The 22464-nt window shown below is 45.6% G+C and overlaps 1 protein-coding gene across 4 annotated transcripts in view; it reads left to right on the top strand.

The window, feature by feature from the left end:
• Positions 1 to 7673: 7673 nt before the first annotated feature.
• UBE2D2 (ubiquitin conjugating enzyme E2 D2) overlaps positions 7674 to 22464 on the top strand; it is a 67428-nt gene continuing 52637 nt past the window's right edge. For 3 of the 4 annotated variants that reach the window (XM_050795095.1, XM_050795092.1, XM_050795094.1), the window contains exon 1: positions 7674 to 8537. In XM_050795095.1, coding sequence (XP_050651052.1) covers positions 8514 to 8537 — 24 coding nt within the window. In that variant the 5' untranslated portion in view covers positions 7674 to 8513. The remainder of the gene's footprint in view (positions 8538 to 22464) is intronic. The other variant, XM_050795091.1, reaches the window with a different exon arrangement.

Here is a 22464-nt window from a genome sequence, read left to right as displayed (position 1 = left end):
ACAAGAGCGAAACTCCATCTCAAAAAAAAGAAAAAGAAAAAGAAAAAAAAGAATATTTCGCCAGGGGAACTCCACACTTGCACAATATCTTATCCAAGGACAGAAGAGGGACAATATTTCTCCTTCCTACTGAATTTTGAACCCCTTTGCACTAAGTGTAGACTGTAGTCCTGTGGCATACCATGGAGTGTGTGTGTGTGTGTATGTGTGTGTGTGTTTTAAGGGAGCTACTGTCTTACCCAAAACCTGTGACTATAAAGTGTTTTTTCCTGAATTGCTCATTATTCAGCCAGTCATTCATGAATTCATTCAACAAGTGTCTCTGAGATGCCAGGCTCTGGGGATTAAAAGAGGAACAATAGAGACAAGATCTCTGCCCTCCAGAAACTGACAGTCTATTGAATGAGATAGTTGTCCAACAATTACAATCGAGTGTGACCAATCTCTGGTGACAGGACTCTAACCTAGAGGCATCTGCCTAATCTGGGGTGACTGGTTAGGGAAAACTTCCAAAAAGAGGTGACTTTTAGGCTATAAAACCAGACTGCTAACAAACATAAGAAAGTGTTACAGGAAGTAAGTGGCAAAGCTAGTGTCATTTTTTTACTTAGCAACTTCTAACAATAGAATAAATGCTGGTAAGCAGAACACATCCCAAATCTAATTACATTAATGAGAGAGAACAACAGTACAAAAGGAATGTAAAGTCAAGTATAATTCCTTGGACAAACCACTGTTCCCACTTTTGGCCATGAAAAAATGAGTTACTACAAACTCACAAAGCTTACCTTTCCAAATAAATAGATTAGCCTCTAATAGATAACCTCTAATAGCTAACTTCTTTTTTTTTTTTTTAAGACGGAGTCTCACTCTGTTGCCCAGGCTGGAGTGCAGTGGCATGATCTTGGCTCACTGCAGCCTCCCCCTCCTGGGTTCAAGCAATTCTCCTGCCTCAGCCTCCCGCGCAGCTGGGATTACAGGCATTCGCCACCACACCCGGCTAATTTGTTTTTTTTTTTTTTTTTTTTTTTTTTTTTTGTATTTTTAGTAGAGATGGGGTTTTGCCATGTTGGCCAGGCTGGTCTCGAACTCCTCAGGTGATCCGCCTGCCTCAGCCTCCCAAAGTGCTGGGATTACAGGCATGAACCACTTTGCCCAGCCTCTAATAGCTAACTTCTTTTTTTGTATTTCTTTTTTTTGAGATGGAGTTTTGCTCTTGTTGCCCAGGCTAGAGTGCAATGGTGAGATATTGGCTCACCGCAAACCTCTGCCTCCCGGGTTCAAGCGATTATCCTGCCTCAGCCTCCCAAGTAGCTGTGATTACAGGCATATGCCAACACACCCGGCTAATTTTTTTTTTTTTTTTTTTTTTTTTTGAGACGGAGTTTCGCTCTTGTTGCCCAGGCTGAAGTGCAAGGCACGATCTTGGCTCACTGCAACCTCCGCCTCCCAGGTTCAAGTGATTCTCCTTCCTCAGCCTCCTGAGAAGCTGGGATTACAGGCATGCGCCACCATGCCCAGCTAATTTTGTATTTTTAGTAGAGACAGGGTTTCACCATGTTGGTCAGGCTGGTCTTGAACTCCTGACCTCAGGTGATCCACCTGCCTCGGCCTCCCAAAGTGCTGGGACTACAGGCATAAGCCACCACACCTGGCCTCTAATTTTGTATTTTTAGTAGAGACCAGGTTTCTCCATGTTGGTCAGGCTGGTCTGGAACTCCTGACCTCAGGTGATCCGCCCACCTTGGCCTTCCAAAGTACTGGGATTACAGGCAGGAGCCACCGCTCCTGGCCTCTAATAGCTAACTTCTTTTTTTTTTTTTTTTTTTTTTTTTTTTTTTTTTTTTTGAGACGGAGTCTTGCTCTGTCACCCAGGCTGGAGTGCAGTGGCCGGATCTCAGCTCACTGCGAGCTCCGCCTCCCGGGTTTACGCCATTCTCCTGCCTCAGCCTCCCGAGTAGCTGGGACTACAGGCGCCCGCCACCTCGCCCGGCTATTTTTTTGTATTTTTTAGTAGAGACGGGGTTTCACCGTGTTAGCCGGGATCGTCTCTCGATCTCCTGACCTCGTGATCCACCCGTCTCGGCCTCCCAAAGTGCTGGGATTACAGGCTTGAGCCACCGCGCCCGGCCATAGCTAACTTCTAATAGTGGTATCATCTTACAGAGTCTAGAATGTCTTGGGACAATCTTACATTTTAAAACTGTACCTTAGGAAATACCAGAAAAAGGGATCATACTGATGCAGCTAGGAAATCAATAACAGGTTATTCAATACTCCTTCATCAGCCATTCTCATAAAACACAATGAGCTCTCCTATAGGGTTGCTGAGATCCAGAAACAGGGAGTTCCCAAACTGCTTGGGCTGTACTCTCTATTCAGTAGTACTTTTCACCACAGCAGGCATCTGCCTATTTATATTAATGAGACTGTCTTCCTTATCATTTAATCTCCAGCTGTATGACAGCTGTCAGCTGTGGGAACACCTTTGCCAAGGGAAAGCCTCTAAATACTAAAATGTTTGCAGCACTAGGTTAACAACCAAGAGGGGAGATCAAACTCCAGGAACATAGTGTGTTTGCAATTTCAGTAAGATAACAGAAGGTAAACCAGGGCCTGTATGATCCACGTGGGGTGAGTGGGAAGAAAAAGGACCCCAAGGCGAAATCAATTATGTAAGATCTGAAAATTCTTCACACTCTTTAAAAATTTATGATATTGTTTCTATACATATATCCAATTTACATATAATAAATCTTTAATGTTTGGTTCCATGAGTTTTTTACTTATTTAAATTTTTTGATATGGAGTCTTACTCTGTCATCCAGGCTGGGGTGCAGTGGTGTGATCTCGGCTCACTGCAACCTCTGCCTCCTGGGTTCAAGCGATTCTCGTGCCTCAGCCTCCTGAGTAGCTGGGATTACAGGCGCCCGCCACCACGCCTGGCTAATTTTTGTATTTTCAGTAGAGACGGGGTTTCACCATGTTGGCCAGGCTCGTCTTGAACTTCTGACCTCAGGTGATCTGCCCACCTCAGCCTCCCAGAGTGCTGGGATTATAGGCATGAGTCACCGTGCCCCGCCAAGGTTCCGTGAATTTTGACAATTGTATAAACTTGTGTAACTTCCAACCAAAACAATAGACAGAACATTTCCATTACCCTAGAAAATTTCCTTGATTGCCTTTTTTTTTTTTATTTTTAAAGGCTCATGCAGGCTGAGTAATACTGAGAATGGGGTCTCATTATGTTGCTTAGGCTGGCTTCAAACTCCTGGGCTCAGGTGATCCTCCCACCTCAGCCTCCTGAGTGGCTGGGACTACAGGCGCCCGCCACCACGCCCGGCTAATTTTTTGTATTTTTAGTAGAGACGGAGTTTGACCGTGTTAGCCAGGATGGTCTCGATCTCCTGTCCTTGTGATCAGCCCGCCTCGGCCTCCTAAAGTGTTGGGATTACAGGCGTGAGCCACCGCGCCCGGCCAAAAATTAGTTTTGTGTTTTTGAACTTCATATAAATGGAATCATACAGCCCATATTGTGTTTTTCTTTTCCTTATCATTTTGAGATTCACCCACGTTGTTGAGTGCATCAATAGTTTGACCTGTTGTTGTTGGTGTTGAGTAGTGTTCCATTGTTTGAATGTGTCATAATGTGTTACTCCATCCTCCTGTGGATGGATATTTGGGCTGTCTCCAGTTTTGTACTATATTCAAAAAAGGCTGCTATAAATATTTGTGTACAAGTCTTTTTGGGGACATATATTTTCATTTTTCTTGCTTACCAAAGAGTAGAACTGCTGCGTCATATGGTAGATGCATGTTTAACTTAATAAGAAATCACCAGTTTTCCTAACTGATTATACCATTTTACACCCCCACTTGCAATGTATGAGTTCCAATTGCTGTACATCCTTGTCACCACTTACTTCCATCAATGTTTTTAATTTTAACCATTCTAGTGGGTATGAAATGGTATCTCATCGTGATTTTTTTTTTTTTTTTTTTTTTAAGGCTAGTCAGGTGAATCAGTGGGAATGGAGAAGGGACAAAGAAATCTGTAACTGGTTGTGATCAATTAGTTGTAAACACCACATCATTCATACTAGCCTGTCATTGTGACTTTAACTTGCATTTTCTTTTCTATTTTTTTTTTTTGAGACAGGGTCTCACTCTGTCACCCAGGCTGGAATGCAGTGGCACAATCTCGGCTAACTGCAACTCCTGCCTCCCGGGTTCAAGCGATTCTCCTGCCTCAGCCCCTGAAGTAGCTGGGACTACAGGCACATGCTACCACACCTGGCTAATTTTGTATTTTTTGTAGAGGCTGAGTTTCACTGCCCAGGCTGGTCTTGAACTCCTGAGGTCAAGTGATCCACCCACCTCGGCCTCCCAAAGTGCTGGATTACAGGTGTGAGCCACTGTGCCCAGCCAACTTTTATTTCTGTTTTGAGACTGAGTTTCGCTTTTGTTGGCCAGGCTGGAGTGCCGTGGTGCAATCTTGGCTCACTGCAACCTCTGTCTCCCAGGTTCAAGTGATTTTCCTGCCTCAGCCTCCCAAGTAGCTGGAATTAAAGGCATGCACCACCACGCCTGGCTAATTTTGTATTTTTTTTTTAGTAGACACAGGTTTCACCATGTTGGCCAGGCTGGTCTTGGACTCCTAACCTCAGGTGATTCACCAGCTTCAGCTTCCCAAAGTGCTGAACCTTGATATGAAAATTTGGTGAAGATATTACAAAAAAAGAAAATTATAAATCAATATCCCAGCTGGGTGCAGTGGCTCACACCTGCAATCCCAGCAATTTGGGAGGCTGAGGCGGGCAGATCACCTGCGGTCTGGAGTTCAAGACCAGCCTGGCCTACATGGTGAAACCCTGTCTCTACTAAAAAATACAAAAATTAGCCAAGCGTTGTGGTGCACACCTGTATCCCAGCTACTTGGGAGGCTGAGGCAGGAGAATCGCTTGAACTCGGAGGTGGACATTGCAGTGAGGTGGAGATCGCACCACTGTACTCCAGGCTGGGCAACAGAGTGAAAGTCTGTCTTAATAAATAAACAAATAAATAAATAAACCAATATCCCTCATGAACACAGATGCAAAAATGTGCATATCTGTTGAGGCTGCAGTTTCATTTCTAGGAGTTTATCCTAAAGCACTGTTAGAGGTGTTTAAAGATGAAGAGTCTGTTTATCAAGAAGAGTCATATGGATTTTTAAAGAAAAGGATCCTGTTTCTACAAAAAAATACATAAAAATTAGCCAGGCATGGTAGCTCCAGCTTATAGTTCCAGCTACTCAGCAGGCTGAGGTGGGAAGATCACTTGAGCCAGGAGGTGGAGGCTGATGTGTACCACTGCACTCCAGCCTGAGGGAGAGACAGGGACCCCATCTCAAGAAAAGAAAAAAGAAAAAAGACGAACTATAGGATATCTAGGATATTTACCACAGCATTATTTTAATAGTAAAAATGGGAAACAAATGTTCCCCAAAATGTGACCAGTTAAATAAATATAGTACATTTATATGCTAGAATATGCAGCTATTAAAATAAGGTAGAAATATTTGAAACAGGAAAATTAACAATATATTGTTTATTTTCAAGGTAGATTACCAAACAGTATTATGCAATGACCCCACATTTTTCAAAGAAAAATATGTATTGATATTTATATGTAAGGGAAAAAAAGACTAGAAGGACATTAACCAAATGTCAAAAGTGGTAAATTATTGGATGATGAGAGCGTGGGTGACTTTTATTTCCGTCCTTTACTTATAGGTATGTCTAGGTATGTCTTGCAACAAATGTATATTGCTTTTTTTTTTTTTAAAGAGAGGATCTTGCTCTGTCACCACAGCTGAGGTGCAGTGATGCCATTACAGCTCACTGCAGTTTTGACCACCCAGGCTCAAGCTATCCTCCCCACCTCAGCCTCCCAAGTAGCTGGGACCCACAGGTGCATGCTGCCATGCCTGGCTAATTTTTACAATCTTCTGTAGAGATGAGGTCCCACTAGGTTGCCCAGGCTGGTCTGGAACTCCTGAGTTCAAGTGATCTTCCCACCTCAGCCTCCCAAAGTACTGAGATTACAGGTGTGTCCAGCAGCTTTTCTAATATAAAAGTTATTACTGAGAATAAAAAAAAAAATCTGTCCAGTGGAGATGTCTGTACCCCTCCCATCACATTTCTTAGGAAGAAAATATCTGGAGCTGTGAGATGTTCCACTTTACCCTCAACCTCAACCATACCCACCCTGAACCACTGGATACAATTTTCTCTCACTGGGTGCACAGTGGTTCTGTCCTAATGGTCCAACCTTCTCAGTAGGTGAGGCAGTCTGAGCTTTGCCACTCACCTGCTGTGTGGCTTTTGGCAAGATCCTTCCCTTAGTTGGGCTCCAGTTTTTTCTTCTCTATAAATTCAGGAGTTAGAATCAATGATCTGCAAGGTCCTTTCTGGACGTAGCGGAAAGGAGACATTTAGAATCAGAAAACGCCAGGGGTAGATTTCAGAATGTGGGCATTACCTCCCAGCAAAATATTCCTTACTATTTCCTGTGTAAGGCCTCCAGCAAGGTAATAAGCACCCTCCAGCCCTGGCTTGCTCCGTATCTTACACTAGTCATGGTGTAGGACTGGGCACAGGGTAGGTGCTCACTGATTTAGCTTTTTGTCTCCATCTCCTAAAAAACAATTCCACATATTCTAGGTTTGATTATCAGTGGACCCTCCTGATGGGTATCTGGAGCAGGAGGTTGGTTTTTTTTTTTTTTTTTTGGAGATGGAGTTTTGCTCTTGTCGCCCAGGCTGGAGTGCAATAGCACGCTCTCAGCTCACTGTAACCTCTGCCTCCTGGGTTCAACCGATTCTCCTGCCTCAGCCTCCCTAGTAGCTGGGTTTACAGGCACCCACCACCACGCTCAGCTAATTTTTTTTGAGACGGATTCTTGCTGTTGCCTAAGCTGGAGTGAACTGGCGTGAACTCGGCTCACCGCAACCTCCGCCTCCCGGGTTCAAGCAATTCTCCTGCCTCAGCCTCCCCAGTAGCTGGGACTACAGGAACCTATCACCATGCCCCGCTAATTTTTGTATTTTTAGTAAATAAGGGGTTTCACTATGTTGGCCAGGCTGGTCTCGAATTCCTGACCTCGTGATCCGCCTGCCTTGGCCTCCCAAAGTGCTGGGATTACAGGCGTGAGCCACTATGCCCGGCCTAATTTTTGTATTTTTAGTAGAGATGGGGTTTCACCATGTTGGCCAGGCTGGTCTTGAACTCCTGACCTTAAATGATGAGCCAGCCTTAGCCTCCTAGCATGCTGAGATTACAAGCGTGAGCCACCACGCCCAGCCGGTTGGTTTTAACTATTTGGGGCACATACTGTGATTTTTTTTCTGACGCAGCTGGTACAGCTCTTGCCTGTAACAATTTGCAATTCACTAAGCTGAGCAAGGTCTGGGCACCTCCAAGGCAGACATGCCAGTAGCTGAAGAGAACACAACATTCAAATCCTCTCCATCTGGGGCCTTGGTCCGGAAGGCCAATCTCATGGCAAGTCGAACGGCTTTGAGACATCTCCCTCGTGGCGGGTGCCCGAGCTGCAGCTGCGCGGCCTCTGGAAAGAGATCTGCTAAGTACCAGGACTTCAGAAGAGCTGTGTGACTTTGGTCAAGTCCCTTCCTCCTTCAGGAACGTTGCAGTGGGCCTAAGTGCCTCCTCCCGGAACTGGTACGGGGACGGTCGTGCGATTTTGACAACATTTGCCTTTTAATGTTTATTGATCTTTTGTGACACGCGCGTGGATTCCCATCAGCAAGGAAGTCAACGGTAGCGGCGCGGGAGCCTGCAGAACTCGCGCTCTGGCTCTCGCGGGATCTCCGCCCAGGGCCTCGCAGCATCACCCGCTCCGCCGCCGTGGCGGCGGCGGCGGCGGCGGCGGCGGCGGTGCGTAGCTTACTCACAGGGGCGGCCCGTATCCCTCCGCCGCCGGCGCGGCTCGGCCCTCCCTCCCCTAGCCCGCCAATCCCCGCGCCTCCCGACCTGCCCCTCGGTCGGGGCCACCCCGTGCTCCGACGGCCCCACCCCGGCGGCGCCGCCCGCCCGCCCGCGCGTCCCTCGGTCCACCTGCAGCAGGCAGGAAGGCAGGCAGTCCCTCCGACTGTCCGGCCGAGAGACGCCGGCCGAGCTTGGGCTTTTGCTTTCTGGCGGAGGGATCCGCGGCGGCTGACTAGGCGGCGCTGATCCTGGGAGGAAGAGGCAGCTACGGCGGCGGCGGCGGCGGCGGCTAGGGCGGCGGCGAATAAAGGGGCCGCCGCCGGGTGATGCGGTGACCGCTGCGGCAGGCCCAGGAGCTGAGTGGGCCCCGGCCCTCAGCCCGTGCCGCCAGACCCGCTCTCCTCAACTCTCCATCTTCTCCGGCAGACCGCGATCGCCGAGGCGGCCTCAGGCTCCCTAGCCCCTTCCCCGTCCCTTCCCCGCCCCCGTCCCCGCCCCGGGGGCCGCCGCCACCCGCCTCCCACCATGGCTCTGAAGAGAATCCACAAGGTAAGCGGCCGGAGGTTGGCTGCGGGGCTGACCAGCTGAGCAGGCTGCGGCCTGCACTTCCCGCCGTAGTCTCCGTCGGCCTCGCGGCCTCCTTGGATCCCGCTGCCGGTGCTGGCCCCGCTGGGCGGCCTCCATACCCCACTCCCAGTGATGGCGCCCGCGGAGGCCCCGGCGCGCAGCCCGCGCTTAGGCCGGAGGTGCTCTGGCGGTCTTAGCGTTCCTCCCTGTCTGCCCTTTCAGGCCCGCATGGTGTGGGCTCTTAGGGCTTCTCTCCAGTCTGGGACTACCGCTGCACTTGAGGGCCATTGTCCGGCCAGGATGGCGGGGTTGGGGCCGTGGGGGGCGCTGGGGCGTTGGGCGGACCCCTCGACAGAGGTCGAAAGGGCTGCTCGCCCCATTTCTGTTCCCTCCTCCCACACCTGCCCTAGCTCCCTCCACAAAACCGCCTGAGCTCGGGCTGACGGAGGAAGTCGTTTTGCCCGATCCACAAGTATCTCTTGAGTTCACTTACCTCTTGGGTGGCAGCACACATCGGTCCACCCTGCTTGTTCAGAAACTGTTAAGAGTTGGAAGTTCAGAAGAAAAAAAAAGGTGACTTATGAGGGAGGAGGGAAGTAGAGGGAGAATCATTTTATTCTTTGAGGTTGCTATATGTAGTTAGAAACTAACACTTCCGTTTTGCAGGATTGGATTTAATAGAAAAGCTGTACATTGGCAAAGGTAGAGGTAGAAACCTGAACATTGAAAAAACCACCAGAGAAATTACACAAAAGTTCCTTTCACAGTCTCTTCGCAAAATGGGCTTGACGCTATTAAGTGATACGTTTACGGAGACTGTTAACTGGGAAGGGATTTTACTAGATTTTGTATTAAAAAGGATTTCTTTGCTCTTTAAAGTGAAGGATTATTTAGTTATCGATAAGGAGGTTTTCCTAATAATACATCTAGAGTATAAGATTGGCTTAAAATTTAGTTTTTTCCCCTTTCTGACGTTGTAACCTGTTAGTGCCACTTTCATGTTTTTTTCCTTAGAAGTAGGGAGGCACCACTATTAATTTCTGTTCGGTGTTTCACCTGGCTACTCAGATTGGCTACATTAAACCGGTAGCTACTTTTTTCTTCAGTACATCTTTTTCCTTTTTGTGGAGAATGGGATCTTGCCATGTTGTCCAGGCTGGTGTCGAACTCCTGGGCTCAAGCTAGCCTTCCACCTCTGCCTCCTTTAAGTGTTGGGATTACAGGCATCAATCAGCCACTGCACACGGCCTATACCTGTAGCTACTTAGTGAGAAGTAGGTACTGGGGTTATCCATTCAGGATGATGGGATGGGTGTGCAAGAGGAAGAGAACCAGTTTTCACCTTGTCTTAAACTAAGAATACAGATTTATGATTTAAATACCTCAGCTCAGCGGTTGGTCATAATTTCATTTTTGCTCAGACTTAGCGTGGAATCAGTCCCATTGGTTACTATAATTAGGTTAGCTCCTTAACTTCTTTTGACTTCGATTTCTAACAAATGAAGAAGGGCAGATTTTAGACAATAAATCTTGTACTAAAATGAAATGGTATTTGTTAAATACCATAAAGAAGCTTGAACCTTAAGCAAAGATGTCTTAACCATTTAAGGGTCAGGAGCACACAGGAATAGTCATCCAAATAAAATGTATACATATGTATTTTTAAGGCATTTAGGAATTGCTAGGTCCTTATAGAATCTAATTGGGAAGTTATCAAATACTTGTAGAAGATTGTGCTCTTATTTTAAAACCTGAGGAAGAGCAAGTGGGTATAATGTGTGATAATTTACAGATAAAGAAATGTAGACTTTAATCTCTACATTGATTTATGTGTGTAATGGACTTATTCAGAGAGGGAAATATCTCTTCGACATAAAACATACATTTTAATTAATACTTGCCCTGGTAATATGGTTTCTTATGAGTTGCTACATATTTTCTAGAATAGATTTTCCCTAAAATATGCCTTTGTAAGATTTTTTAATAACATCAAGTTTAGAAATAATTTGAACTTTTTTTGGGGACAGAGTTTCACTCTTGTTGCCCAGGCTGGAGTGCAATGGCATGATCTTGGCTCACCGCAACCTCCACCTCCTGGGTTCAAGTGATACTTCTGCCTCAGCCTCCTGAGTAGCTGGGATTACAGGCACGCACCACCATACCCATCTAATTTTTGTATTTTTAGTAGAAACGGGGTTTCACCGTGTTGGCCAGGCTGGTCTCCAGCTCCTGACCTCCGGTGATCCACCTGCCTCAGCCTCCCAAAGTGTTGAGATTACAGGCGTGAGCTGTCTTGCCTGGCCTAAACCTTTTTTTTTTTTTTTGAGACAGAGTCTCCCTCTGTTGCCCAGGCTGGAGTGCAGTGGTGCTATCCTGACTCACTGCAACTTCCGCTTCCCGGGTTCAAGAGATTCTCCTGCCTCAGCCTCCGGAGTAGCTGGGATTACAGGCACCCTGCCGCCATGCCCAGCTAATTTTTGTATTTTTAGTAGAGACGGGGTTTCACCATGTTGGCCAGACTGGTCTTGAACTCCTGACCTCAAGTGATTACTCCTGACCTCAAGTGATCTGCCCACTTTGGCCTTTCAAAGTGCCGGGATTACAGGTGTGAGCCACCTCATCTGGCCCAGCCTGAACTTTTAAAATTCAATATTAGCCATTTTCCCCTGGTTTATACCCCTAGAGCTCTTCACAAAGTATGGCTTGACTTCTCTGAGACTGCTGATGATAAGAAAAATGAAATTTATTTTGATATACCAGTCAAAAAGATTGTGAAAACAAAATGGAGATGAATTTTTTTTTCCAAACTCTTTGTACCACAATGTTAAGTTGAATAGCAGACTTACTAGGCATGGACAAGATCAGTTCTATCTTATCTTCAGTCCTAGTAATGTGTCTGCAGTGGAATCCCCATTGCTTGGCTTCAATAATTGATCTTGATCTTGAACCTTCCCAATTATTCCCTGAAAAAAAATAATTCTACTTAAATACCTTCTTGACTTATATGTCATGAGTTGCTGCATCTGGGTTCTAATGAAATTTTTCTAAGAAAAACTACATTTGACATGTGACATCTTCAGGAATTCAGTATCTTGTTTCTTTGACAGAGGGACACTATTCATGTCTGTGAATTTGGCAGTCTTTGAAATGCCATGTCTTTTTTGGAAAAAGCTTCTGATGGACTTTATTTTGATATACATCTTAAGGTCCCCTGACCTATGCTATAAAAGAGCATAGCAAAGAGGGTCATTATGAACATTGTGTGTAGTTCTGGGCAGGGATTGGGATCCTTTGGGATTGTTGGTATCTACACCACATGGCCCCACCCTGCTATGTTTTGAGGTTTTCTGCTGACTTTTTAGGTCTTCAGCTTTGATTTTGATGCTTTGAGTGCCTGCCTCTAGCAGCACCACCCCCAGCCCTTTTCCAGTTGGCTGCATCTCATCTGTTGTGGGCTAAGAAACCAGATCACAGAGCTTATTAAAATTGTGTCTAAATTAAGATCCAGTAGGCTCTTGACTGAAGAGGGCTTCATGTGCTCCGTGAACTGTGTGGTTTCCTTGGCTGATCAGAGACCTTTTTGACTTGCATCCTGTTTTTCTTCTTTACTTTTGCTATACAGATGTAGGAGGCTTTTTGGTGCTCTTAGAGTGCTGTAATGTTGAAGTATTTGGTTAGTTTCTCTATTCTTGGGAAGGGTAAAAGGCTAAATATCTTGATTCTTTGAGGAGTTGGAAGACTGACCAGAGTTGGATACTAAAAGCTTTTCTTAACAGTAATAGTGCATTGTACATTTTAATGGTGTCCTACTAGTAGCAGGTAATGTTTAGTATACATAGCTTTCAAACAAAGTAATGCCAGGATTGTCACTTGATCTATTTCTGTGATAGAGATTTTTTTTTTCTTTTTTTTTGAGACAGAGTCTCACTCAGGCTGGAGTGCAGTGGCATGATCTCGGCTCACTATGAACTCTGGCTCCCAGGGTCAAGCAATTCTCTTGCCTCAGCCTCCCAAGTAGCTGAGATTACAGGCAGCCGCCACCATGCTCAGTTAATTTTGTATTTTTGGTAGAGACAGGGTTTCACTATGTTGGCCAGGCTGGTCAAACTCCTGACCTCAGGAGATCCGCCCATCTCGGCCTCCCAAAGTGTTGGGATTACAGGTGTAAGCCGCTGCACCCAGCCTATGGCTAGCTTCTTTTAAGGCATCTCAAGACAAAGTTCTCAATGAAATAAAGATATCAGGTCAGGCACGGTGGGCCATGCCTGTAATCCCAGCACTTTGGGAGGCCCAAGTGGGCAGATTGCTTGAGCTCAGGAGTTCGAGACCAGTCTGAGCAACATGGCAAAACATGATCTTTACAAAAAATACAAAAAATTAGCTGGGTATGGTAGTGGGTGACTGTAGTCCCAGCTAGGTGGGAGGCTGAGGTGGGAGGATCTCTGGAACCTGGGAGGTAGAGGCTGCAGTGAACCGTGATCAAGCCGCTACGCTGCAGCCTATGCAACAGAGTGAGACCCTGTGTCCAAAAAAAAAAAAAAAGATTTCAAACGCTGATGTCTATAAAAGCCAGGCAGGTACCAAAGTGAGCAGAGATAATTTGAGGGAGCTAGAAAATGCATGTGCTATCAGATGAGGGCAACTGCTAACCAGCTCCCTGCAAATGTTGCCATTGCCAAAATCTTTGGACCCAGTGTTGCCATATGGTCCACTAAAAAACAAAAACAAACAAACAAAAAAAACAGAGAAGCCACAAATCCAGATTTTTTTGGCAACTAATTCAAATTAAAAAAAAAAAAATACACGTTTTGGTCGACATCAGTTTAGTATGTGGATTAAAGTAACAAGGGATTGGGGTTCATTAAGTAATCAGGAGTGTAAAAAGATTAAGTCATTTAAACAGTACTTCCTGTATTTTTAAAAGTTTGAAAGTATTGCTTTATGCAAGATTAAGTTTGTTTTTTAGACAGTCTTTGCTTTGTCACCCAGGCTGGAGTGCAGTGGTGTGATCTCGGCTCACTGCAACCTCTGCTTTCCAGGTTCAAGCAATTCTGCCTCAGCCTCCTGAGCAGCTGGGACTACAGGCTTGCGCCACCATACCCAACTAATTTTTGTATTTTTAGTGGAGATGGGGGTTTCCCCATATTGGCCAGGCTGGTCTCGAACTCTTGACCTCGTGATCCACCCACCTCGGCCTCCCAAAGTGCTGGGAATACAAGCATGAGACACTGCGCCCGGCCTTACGTAGTTTTTAAATACAATTCTAATTAACTTGCCTTTTTTTTTTTTTTTTTAATGAGAGGCAGTCTGGCTCTGTCGCCCAGGCTGGAGTGCAGTGGCGCGATCTTGGCTCACTGCAAGCTCTGCCTCCTGGGTTCTCGCAGTTCTCCTGACTCAGCCTCCCGAGTAGCTGGGACTACAGGCGCCTGCCCTCACGCCCGGCTAGTTCTTCTATTTTTAGTAGAGACGGGGTTTCACCGTGTTAGCCAGGATAATCTCCATCTCCTGACCTTGTGATCCGCCCGCTTCGGCCTCACAGAGTGCTGGGATTACAGGGGTGAGCCACTGCGCCCAGCCAATTTGCTAATTTTTGTATAGTTTTGTGTGAGGTCTTGGGAAAACCAGTTTTGTAAATACATTGATCCCGTAGAAGTTTATGTATTAATCTTCCATTATTATCTGTTTCATGTTTTGAGTTTTTCTGTAGACTGACAATACACTTTAAAAATGTCTGAGATTGGGAAGTTACCAAAGCATGATTTTTTTTTTTTTTTTTTTTTTTTTGAGACGGAGTCTGGCTCTGTCGCCCAGGCTGGAGTGCAGTGGCGCGATCTCTGTTCACTGCAAGCTCGGCTTCCTGGATTCACACCATTCTCCTGCCTCAGCCTCCGGAGTAGCTGGGACTACAGGCACCCGCCACCACGCCTGGCTAATTTCTTTTTGTATTTTTAGTAGAGACGTGGTTTCACAGTGTTAGCCAGGATGGTCTCCATCTCCTGACCTCGTGATCCACCCACCTCGGCCTCCCAAAGTGCTGGGATTACAGGCTTGAGCCACCTCGCCCGGCCACCAAAGCATGATCTTAAAGAAAGTAGTTGTAACGCTGAACAGTGCTGTATTTTAAAAAATTGCTTAGGCTGGGTGGGGTGGCTCACACCTGTAATCCCAGTACTTTGGGAGGCCAAGGAGGGCTGACCACCTGAGGTCAGGAATTCGAGACCAGCCTGCCCAACATGGCGAAACCCCGTCTCTGCTAAAAATACAAAAGTTAGCCAGGTGTGGTGGCACTCACCTGTAATCCCAGCTACTCGGGAGACTGAGGCAGGAGAATCACTTGAACCTGGGAGGCAGAGGTTGCAGTGAGCCAAGATCTTGCCACTGCACTGCAGCCTGGGCAACAGAGCGAGACTCCATCTCGAAAAAAATAAGAAAGAAAATTGCTTAAAAATACCGTAGGCCGGGCGCGGTGGCTCATGCCTGTAATCCCAGCACTTTGGGAGGCTGAGGCGGGTGGATCACACGGTTAGGAGTTCAAGACCAGCCTGGTCAAGATAGTGAAACCCCGTCTCTACCAAAAATATAAAAATTAGCTGGGCATGGTGGTGAATGCCTGCGATCCCAGTTACTGGAAAGGCTGAGGCAGACAATTGCTTGAACCCAGGAGGTGGAGGTTGTGGTGAGCCGAGATCGCGCCACTGCACTCCAGCCTGGGCAACAGAGCAAGACTTCGTCTCAAAAAAAAAGAGGAAAAAGGCCGGGCACCGTGGCTCATGCCTGTAATCCCAGCACTTTGGGAGGCGGAGGCAGGCAGATCACCTGAGGTCAGGAGTTCAAGACCAGCCTCAACGTGGAGAAACCCCATCTCTGCTAAAAATACAAAATTAGCTGGGCGTGGGGGTGCATGCCTGTAATCCCAGCTACTCGGGAGGCTGAGGCAGGAGAATTGCTTGAACGTGGTAGGCAGAGCTTCCAGTGAGCCGAGATTGAGCCACTGCACTCCAGCCTGGGTGGCAGAGCGAGACTCCGTCTCAAAAAAAAAAAAAAAAAAAAGAGAGAACCTGGATTTCTTGACTGTGTCCAGTGTATTTTCTGGCAAGCCATGTGTTATCGTTACATAGCTATTAGGTATATAAATCCAGAGGATGCAGCCTTTTTTTCTTTTGTTCAAACAATTGGATATTTAAACTATGTCTTGGAACCTGAAGATCTTCCTCAACTTCCCTTTTTATGGTTGGCGAGGTTGCTCATAAGACCTCTTAAAACTGCAAATTTATTTAGGCTTGACACAGTGGCTCGTGCCTGTAATCCCATCACTTTGGGAGGCCAGCGTGGGAGGATTGCTTGAACCCGGGAGTTCAAGGCCAGATTGGTCCATAATGGGAGACCCTGTCTCTACAAAAACAAAACAAAGCGAAACAAAATTAGCTGGGCATGGTGATGTGTGCCTGTAGTCCTGGCTACTCAAGAAGCTGAGACAGGAGGATCACTTGAGCCTGGATGGAAGATCAAGGCTACAGTGAGCTGTGATCACACCCCTGCACTCCCACCTGGGCAACAGAGCCAGATTCTGTGTCAAAACAACAACAACAACAACAACAACAAAAACAAGTATTGCAAATTTGGTATTCTATTCTCGCCACCACCACCCCCGCCTTTTTTTTTTTTTTTTTCCTCTGAAACGGAGTCTTTACCTCTGTTGCCCAGGTTGGAGTGCAGTTGTGCAATCTCGGCTCACTGCAACCTCCACTTCCCGGGTTCAAGAGATTCTCCTGCCTCAGCCTCCCAAGTAGCTGGGACCACAGGTGCATGCCACCACACCTGACTAATTTTTGTTTTTTGTTTTTTTTTGAGATAGAGTCTCCCTCTGTCGCCCAGGCTGGAATGCAGTTGTGTGATCTCGGCTCTCTGCAACCTCCACCTCCTGGGTTCAAGTGATTCTCCAACTTCAGCCTCCCGAGTAGCTGGGACTACAGGCGCATGCCACGATGCCTGGCTGAGGTTTTTTGTATTTTTAGTAGAGACAGGGTCTCACCATGTTAGCCAGGATGGTCTCCATCTCCTGACCTCGTGATCTGCCCGCCTCGGCTGGTTTCGAACGCCTGACCTCAAGTGATCCACCTGCCTCAGCCTCCCAAAGTGTTGGGATTACAGGCATGAGCCACCGCCCCCGGCTTTCTGCATATATCTTTCATCAAAGTCAAATGGATTTTTTTTTTTTTTTTTTTTTTTTTTTTTTTTTGAGACGGAGTCTTGCTCTGTCGCCCAGGCTGGAGTGCAGTGGCGCCATCTCGGCTCACTGCAAGCTCCGCCTCCCGGGTTCACGCCATTCTCCTGCCTCAGCCTCCCGAGTAGCTGGGACTACAGGCGCCCACAACCGTGCCCGGCTAATTTTTTGTATTTTTAGTAGAGACGGGGTTTCACCGTGGTCTCGATCTCCTGACCTTGTGATCCGCCCGCCTCGGCCTCCCAAAGTGCTGGGATTACAGGCGTGAGCCACCGCGCCCGGCCGGATTTTTTTTTTTAAGTGAAAGCGAGTTTATTAGGAAAGTAAAGGAATAAAGAATGTCTACTCCCTAGGCAGAGCAGCCTTAATATCTAAAAAGATTGAAAACCACTGTCTTTCTACCATAAACATTATTTTAATCTCAGCAGATGAACAGAGTACCTGTTCTGCAGAGAAAAAAGAAATCTTGTGTGTGAGTTCAACAGATTGGCCGGGTGCCGTAGCTCATGCCTGTAATCCCAGCACTTTGGGAGACCGAGGAGGGTGGATTGTGTGGTCAGCAGTTCGAGACCAGCCTGGCCAACATGGTGAAACCCCGTCTCTACTAAAAATATAAAAATTAGCCAGGCGCGGTGGCTGAGGCCGGAGAAGTGCTTGAACCTGAGAGGTGGGGGTTGCAGTGGGCGGAGGTCGCTCCACTGTACTCTAGCCTGGGCGACAGAGCAAGACTTCATCTCAAAAAAAAAAAAACATTTCAGCTATCCTCTTTAGAGTACTCACTGTGCATCAGGAATTACTTGATCTTTTCAACAATCTTTTAATAATTCTGTTCTCCCCAGAATAGATAAGGAAACTGTGGGAGAAATAAATTTGCCTAAGACTATATGGTTATAGTAGGAAGAACTAGGATTCAGATACAGGTGATCTTGACTGTAGAGTTATTGTCTCACCAGGTTTACTTGTTTTAGTCATTGCCCTTCTCCCCTCTAATCTCTAGAGAAGCGTTACTTTTCCCTTTGCCAAAGTTAACTTTTGCTTTCCATCCTTTTCTTTCTCTCTTTCCCTCTTTCCTTCCTTCCCTCCCTCCCTCCCTCCTTCCTACCTTTTTCCTTTTCTTGTTTTTGCTCTCCAATAATTGTCCTTGTTTTCATACTTCCAATCTCTTCTCCACTAATTCCTCTTAGCATCCAAACTTATTGAAGATTTTCCCCCATTTAAAAAAAAAAAAAAAGCAGTAAAATAACTTTTTAAACTTCCTCTCCCCAAGAAGAGCTACTTCCTTCCTCATCTTTATCCTTCCCATCTCTGACATTTCAGTCCCAAAATTATTGAAAGAGTAGTCTTTTTACTGTTCTGGAACTATTTAGTAAGTTCACTAATGATTACTTAATTGCCACATTCAGTGGATACCTCAGTTTTTGTTTAACTTTTGTAATAGTTGACATCGTTTTTATTCAGTTCTTTTGGCTTCTGATAAACTGCTTTCTTCTTCCTCATATCTGGTGTTTCCCAGCTTTATTAGAATGCTTATCAAAGTAATATTATTGATGAAATACAAGCCAAAATGTATGAAATCATGCATACTTGTATTAAAATTGAGAGCACTGGCCAGATATGGTGACTCATGCCTGCAATCCCAGGACTTTGGGAAGCCAAGGCAGGAGGATCGCTTGAGCTCAGGAGTTCAAGACCAGCCTGTGCAATATAGCAAGACCCTGTGTCTACAAAAAATTAAATTAGCCAGGTACAGTGGCATGTGCCTGTAATCCCTGCTATTCAAAAGGCCAAGGTGGGAGGATTGCTTGAGCCCAGGAGTTTAAGGGTGCAGTGAGCTGTGATCATGCCACTGCATTCCATGCATTCCAGCCTGGACCACAGAGCGAGATCTGTCTCTTTAAAAAAAAAAAAAAAAAAAAATTCAGAGCACAAAGTATCTCAGATACATTAATTATTTTTTTATTTATTTATTTTTTTGAGACAGAGTCTTGCTCTGTGGGGCCCAGGCTGGAGTGCAGTGGCGTGATCTCAGCTCACTGCAACCTCTGCCTCTCGGGTCCAAGCAATTCTCCTGCCTCAGCCTCCCAAGAAAAGAAGCTGGGATTACAGGCATACACCACCATGCCTGGCTGATTTGTGTATTTTTAGCAGGTTTCACCATGTTAGCCAGGCTGGTCTTGAACTCCTGGCCTCAAGTGATCCACCCACCTAAGCCTCTCAAAGTGTTGGGATTACAGGTGTGAGCCGTCATGCCCCACCCAATCTCAGATAAATTAATTAGAATATATAATCAAACTATGTCACAAACAAAATTATTAAGAACTATCAAGATGAGGCTGGGCGAGGTGGCTCACGCCTGTAATCCCAGCTCTTTGGGAGGCCAAGATGGGCGGATCACAAGGTCAGGAGATCGAGACCATCCTGGCTAACATGATAAAACCCCGTCTCTACTAAAAATACAAAAAAATTAGCCGGACATGGTGGTGGGCGCCTGTAGTCCCAGCTACTTGGGAGTCTGAGGCAGGAGAATGGCGTGAACCTGGGAGGCGGAACTTGCAGTGAGCCGAGATCACGCCACTGCACTCCAGCCTGGACGACAAAGAGAAACTCCGTCCCAAAAAAAAAAGAACTATCAAGATGAAACATCTGTCATTCTTATTTTGCTATCAGTTTTAAGCATAGTATTTTTCTTACATAATAAAAGTCATCCTCATCAGGTACCACTTTAAATGTCTTACTGTATGTTGTTTTTATTACAGTATATGAAAATTTGTTTCAAACAGATACATGGTAGCAAAGGAAAGAATACAGACTGCATATTTTGCAGTTAGACTGCTGCTGACATTAATTATCCCATCATGGATAGGTCACCCTAATTTTTCTGAAAAATAAATGCCTGTTCTTTGCTCGTGTTTATTTTAACATAATATGACTCCTTGGGTTTAAGAATCAAAGGACTCTGCTTTCAGTTTAAAATGTCTTTCTCAGCCGGGCGCGGTGGCTCAGGCCTGTAATCCCAGCACTTGGGGAGGCTTAGGCGGGTAGATCACGAGGTCAGGAGATTGAGACCATCCTGGCTAACATGGTGAAACCCCGTTTCTACTAAAAATACAAAAAAATTAGCTGGGCATGGTGGCAGGTGCCTGTAGTTCCAGCTACTTGGGAGGCTGAGGCAGGAGAATGGCGTGAACTCGGGATGTGGAGCTTGCAGTGAGCCGAGATCTTGCCACTGTACTCCAGCCTGGGTGTCAGAGTGAGACTCCATCTCAAAAAACAAATAATAATGAATAATAAATAATGTCTTTCTCCTAGATATAAGTCAATTGAGGATGGGTTAGTACACTTGAAATATTTAATACATAATAAGCTTCAGTTAAATAACTTTTTTTTTTTTTTTTTTTTGAGACAAAGTTCATTCTTGTTGCCCAGGCTGGAGTGCCACTGCGTGGTCTCATCTCACTGCAATCTGTGCCTCCCAGGTTCAAGCAATTCTCCTGCCTCAGCCTCCCAAGTATCTGGAATTACAGGTGCCCGTCACCACGCCCAGCTAATTTTTGTATATTCAGTAGAGATGGGGTTTCACCATGTTGACCAGGCTGGTCTTGAACTTCTGACCTCAGGTGATCCACCTGCCTCGGCCTCCCAAAGTGCTGGGATTACAGGCGTGAGCCACGGTGCCTGGCAGTAACTTCTCAAATATATATTGAATTATGATAAGAAACATAGGATAGATCTGTGATGGTCAAATAGACAATGCTGGAGATGAAATGATGTTTATACCTCAGAACACAGATGGAAAATCAAATGTAGACATCATTTGCTTTCTTGTGTGCAAGTTTCTTGAGGCAAATTACTGCTTTAAAACTACAAAAATATGTAGTATTTCCTAAAAACGTGTTAAAAGTGATAAAATTGACCAGGCGCCGTGGCTCTTGCCTGTTAATCCTAGCACTTTGGGAGGCCAAGGCGGGTGGATCACCTGAGGTCAGGAGTTAGAGACCAGCTTGGCCAACATGGTGAAACCCCAACTCTACTAAAAATACAAAAATTAGCCGAGCGTAGTGGTGGGTGCCTGTAAACCCAGCTACTTAGGAGGCTGAGACAGGAGAGTCGCTTGAACGTGGGAGCCAGAGGTTTCAGTGAGCCCAGATTGAGCCACTGCACTCCAGCCTGGGCAACAGAGTGAGACTCTGTCTCAAAAAAGAAAAAAAAAAACATGCCAGGCACAGTGGCTCAAGCCTGTAATCCTAGCACTTTGGGAGGCTGAGGCAGGTGGATCACCTGAGGTCAGGAGTTCAAGACCAGCCTGGCTAACATGGTGAAACCTTGTCTCTACTAAAAATACAAGGAAAAAAAAAATTAGCCGGGTGTGGTGGCGGGTGCCTGTAATCCCAGCCACTCAGGAGGCTGAGGGAGGAGAATTGCTTGAACCTGGGAGGCGGAGGTTGCAGTGAGCTGAGATTGCGCACTGCACTCCAGCCTGGGCAACAAGAGTGAAACTCCATCTCAAAAAAAAAAAGTAAAATTTAGAACAAAAATGTTACTGTCTTTATTACTATAATATATATTAGTAATTAGTATCTCCCGGGGAATGCTGCTGTAGTTGTAACACCTCTAGTTGGTCCTTGCCAGAATCATGTTCTCTTTGATCTTTGTTCAGCACCTTTGCTTATACAGAGAATCTCTTCTCACCCCTCTCCCACCTCCTAAATTCTTTATTCATACTTGGAGACCCAGCAAAAATGGCTTCTCTAGGAAGCATGCATGAGGCATACAGGCAGTCAGAGTTCAACTGCAGAATTGTTTCTTAGTGTGTAGACATGATTGATTATTCCCTCATTTAGACTGAACTCCCCTGGGCAAAGTTCTTGTCTTATTCTTTGTATTCCTAGTAGCTAAAGCATGGTATTCCATGTTTGCCAACAATATTCAGTGAATGCCAATATCAGGTGGTGTAGCAAAAAAAAAAGAAGAAGAAAGAAAAAGTGGAATTTTGGAGCATTTGTGGCGTTAGGCAAGTGACTTCGTGAATTTTCTTGAGGCTCAGCTTCCCTGGGAATTATACCCTGCAAGCCTGTGGGGAAGATTAGACAGAAGAGGGTTTAGCACTTATGGACTACATAAAAGGTAGTTTTGTTGTTATTTTTTTACAAATGTGCTTGGCATTTTTATTCACAGTACCCAATATTTAGAAATAACTCAAATATCCATCATTAGCTGAATATATAAACAAAATGTAGAAAATCCATATACTGGAGCATTACTCAGCAGTAAAAAGGAACAAATAGTGAAACAGCCCTGCCACTTAGCAGTTTATTAGTCAGCTCCAAGTTCACCCTCCAGTACTTGCTCTGCTTTGACTAAATAACTTCTGAAGTATGTATTTGAGCTGGTGAAGGGCTGGACTCTTTCACCTTTGCAGTGAACAAAATTTTGGACTTTGTCAATAGAGGGCACTAGAGGGACATTACAGAGGGAATGGGCTTCTTGGATTTGGTGGACTTTTTTTTTTAAGGTTTTTAAATATTATCATGGTGTCTTAACTTGCCAATAATGTTGACCTACGGAATTGGTATAATCTCGAAATCTTAGGTGTCAGTGTTAGATATGTGTTTCACATTTTACTTCATTGTCACCCCAAGCAAAAAAAGAAAAAAAAAAAAACCTGAATGTGAAAAGAATGAAGTC

This window comes from Macaca thibetana, chromosome 6, assembly GCF_024542745.1.
Source record: "Macaca thibetana thibetana isolate TM-01 chromosome 6, ASM2454274v1, whole genome shotgun sequence".
NCBI classification, from domain to species: domain Eukaryota; kingdom Metazoa; phylum Chordata; class Mammalia; order Primates; family Cercopithecidae; genus Macaca; species Macaca thibetana.
The sequence above is the reverse complement of the archived record's forward strand: the minus strand, read 5'-3'. Positions and strand labels throughout refer to the sequence as shown.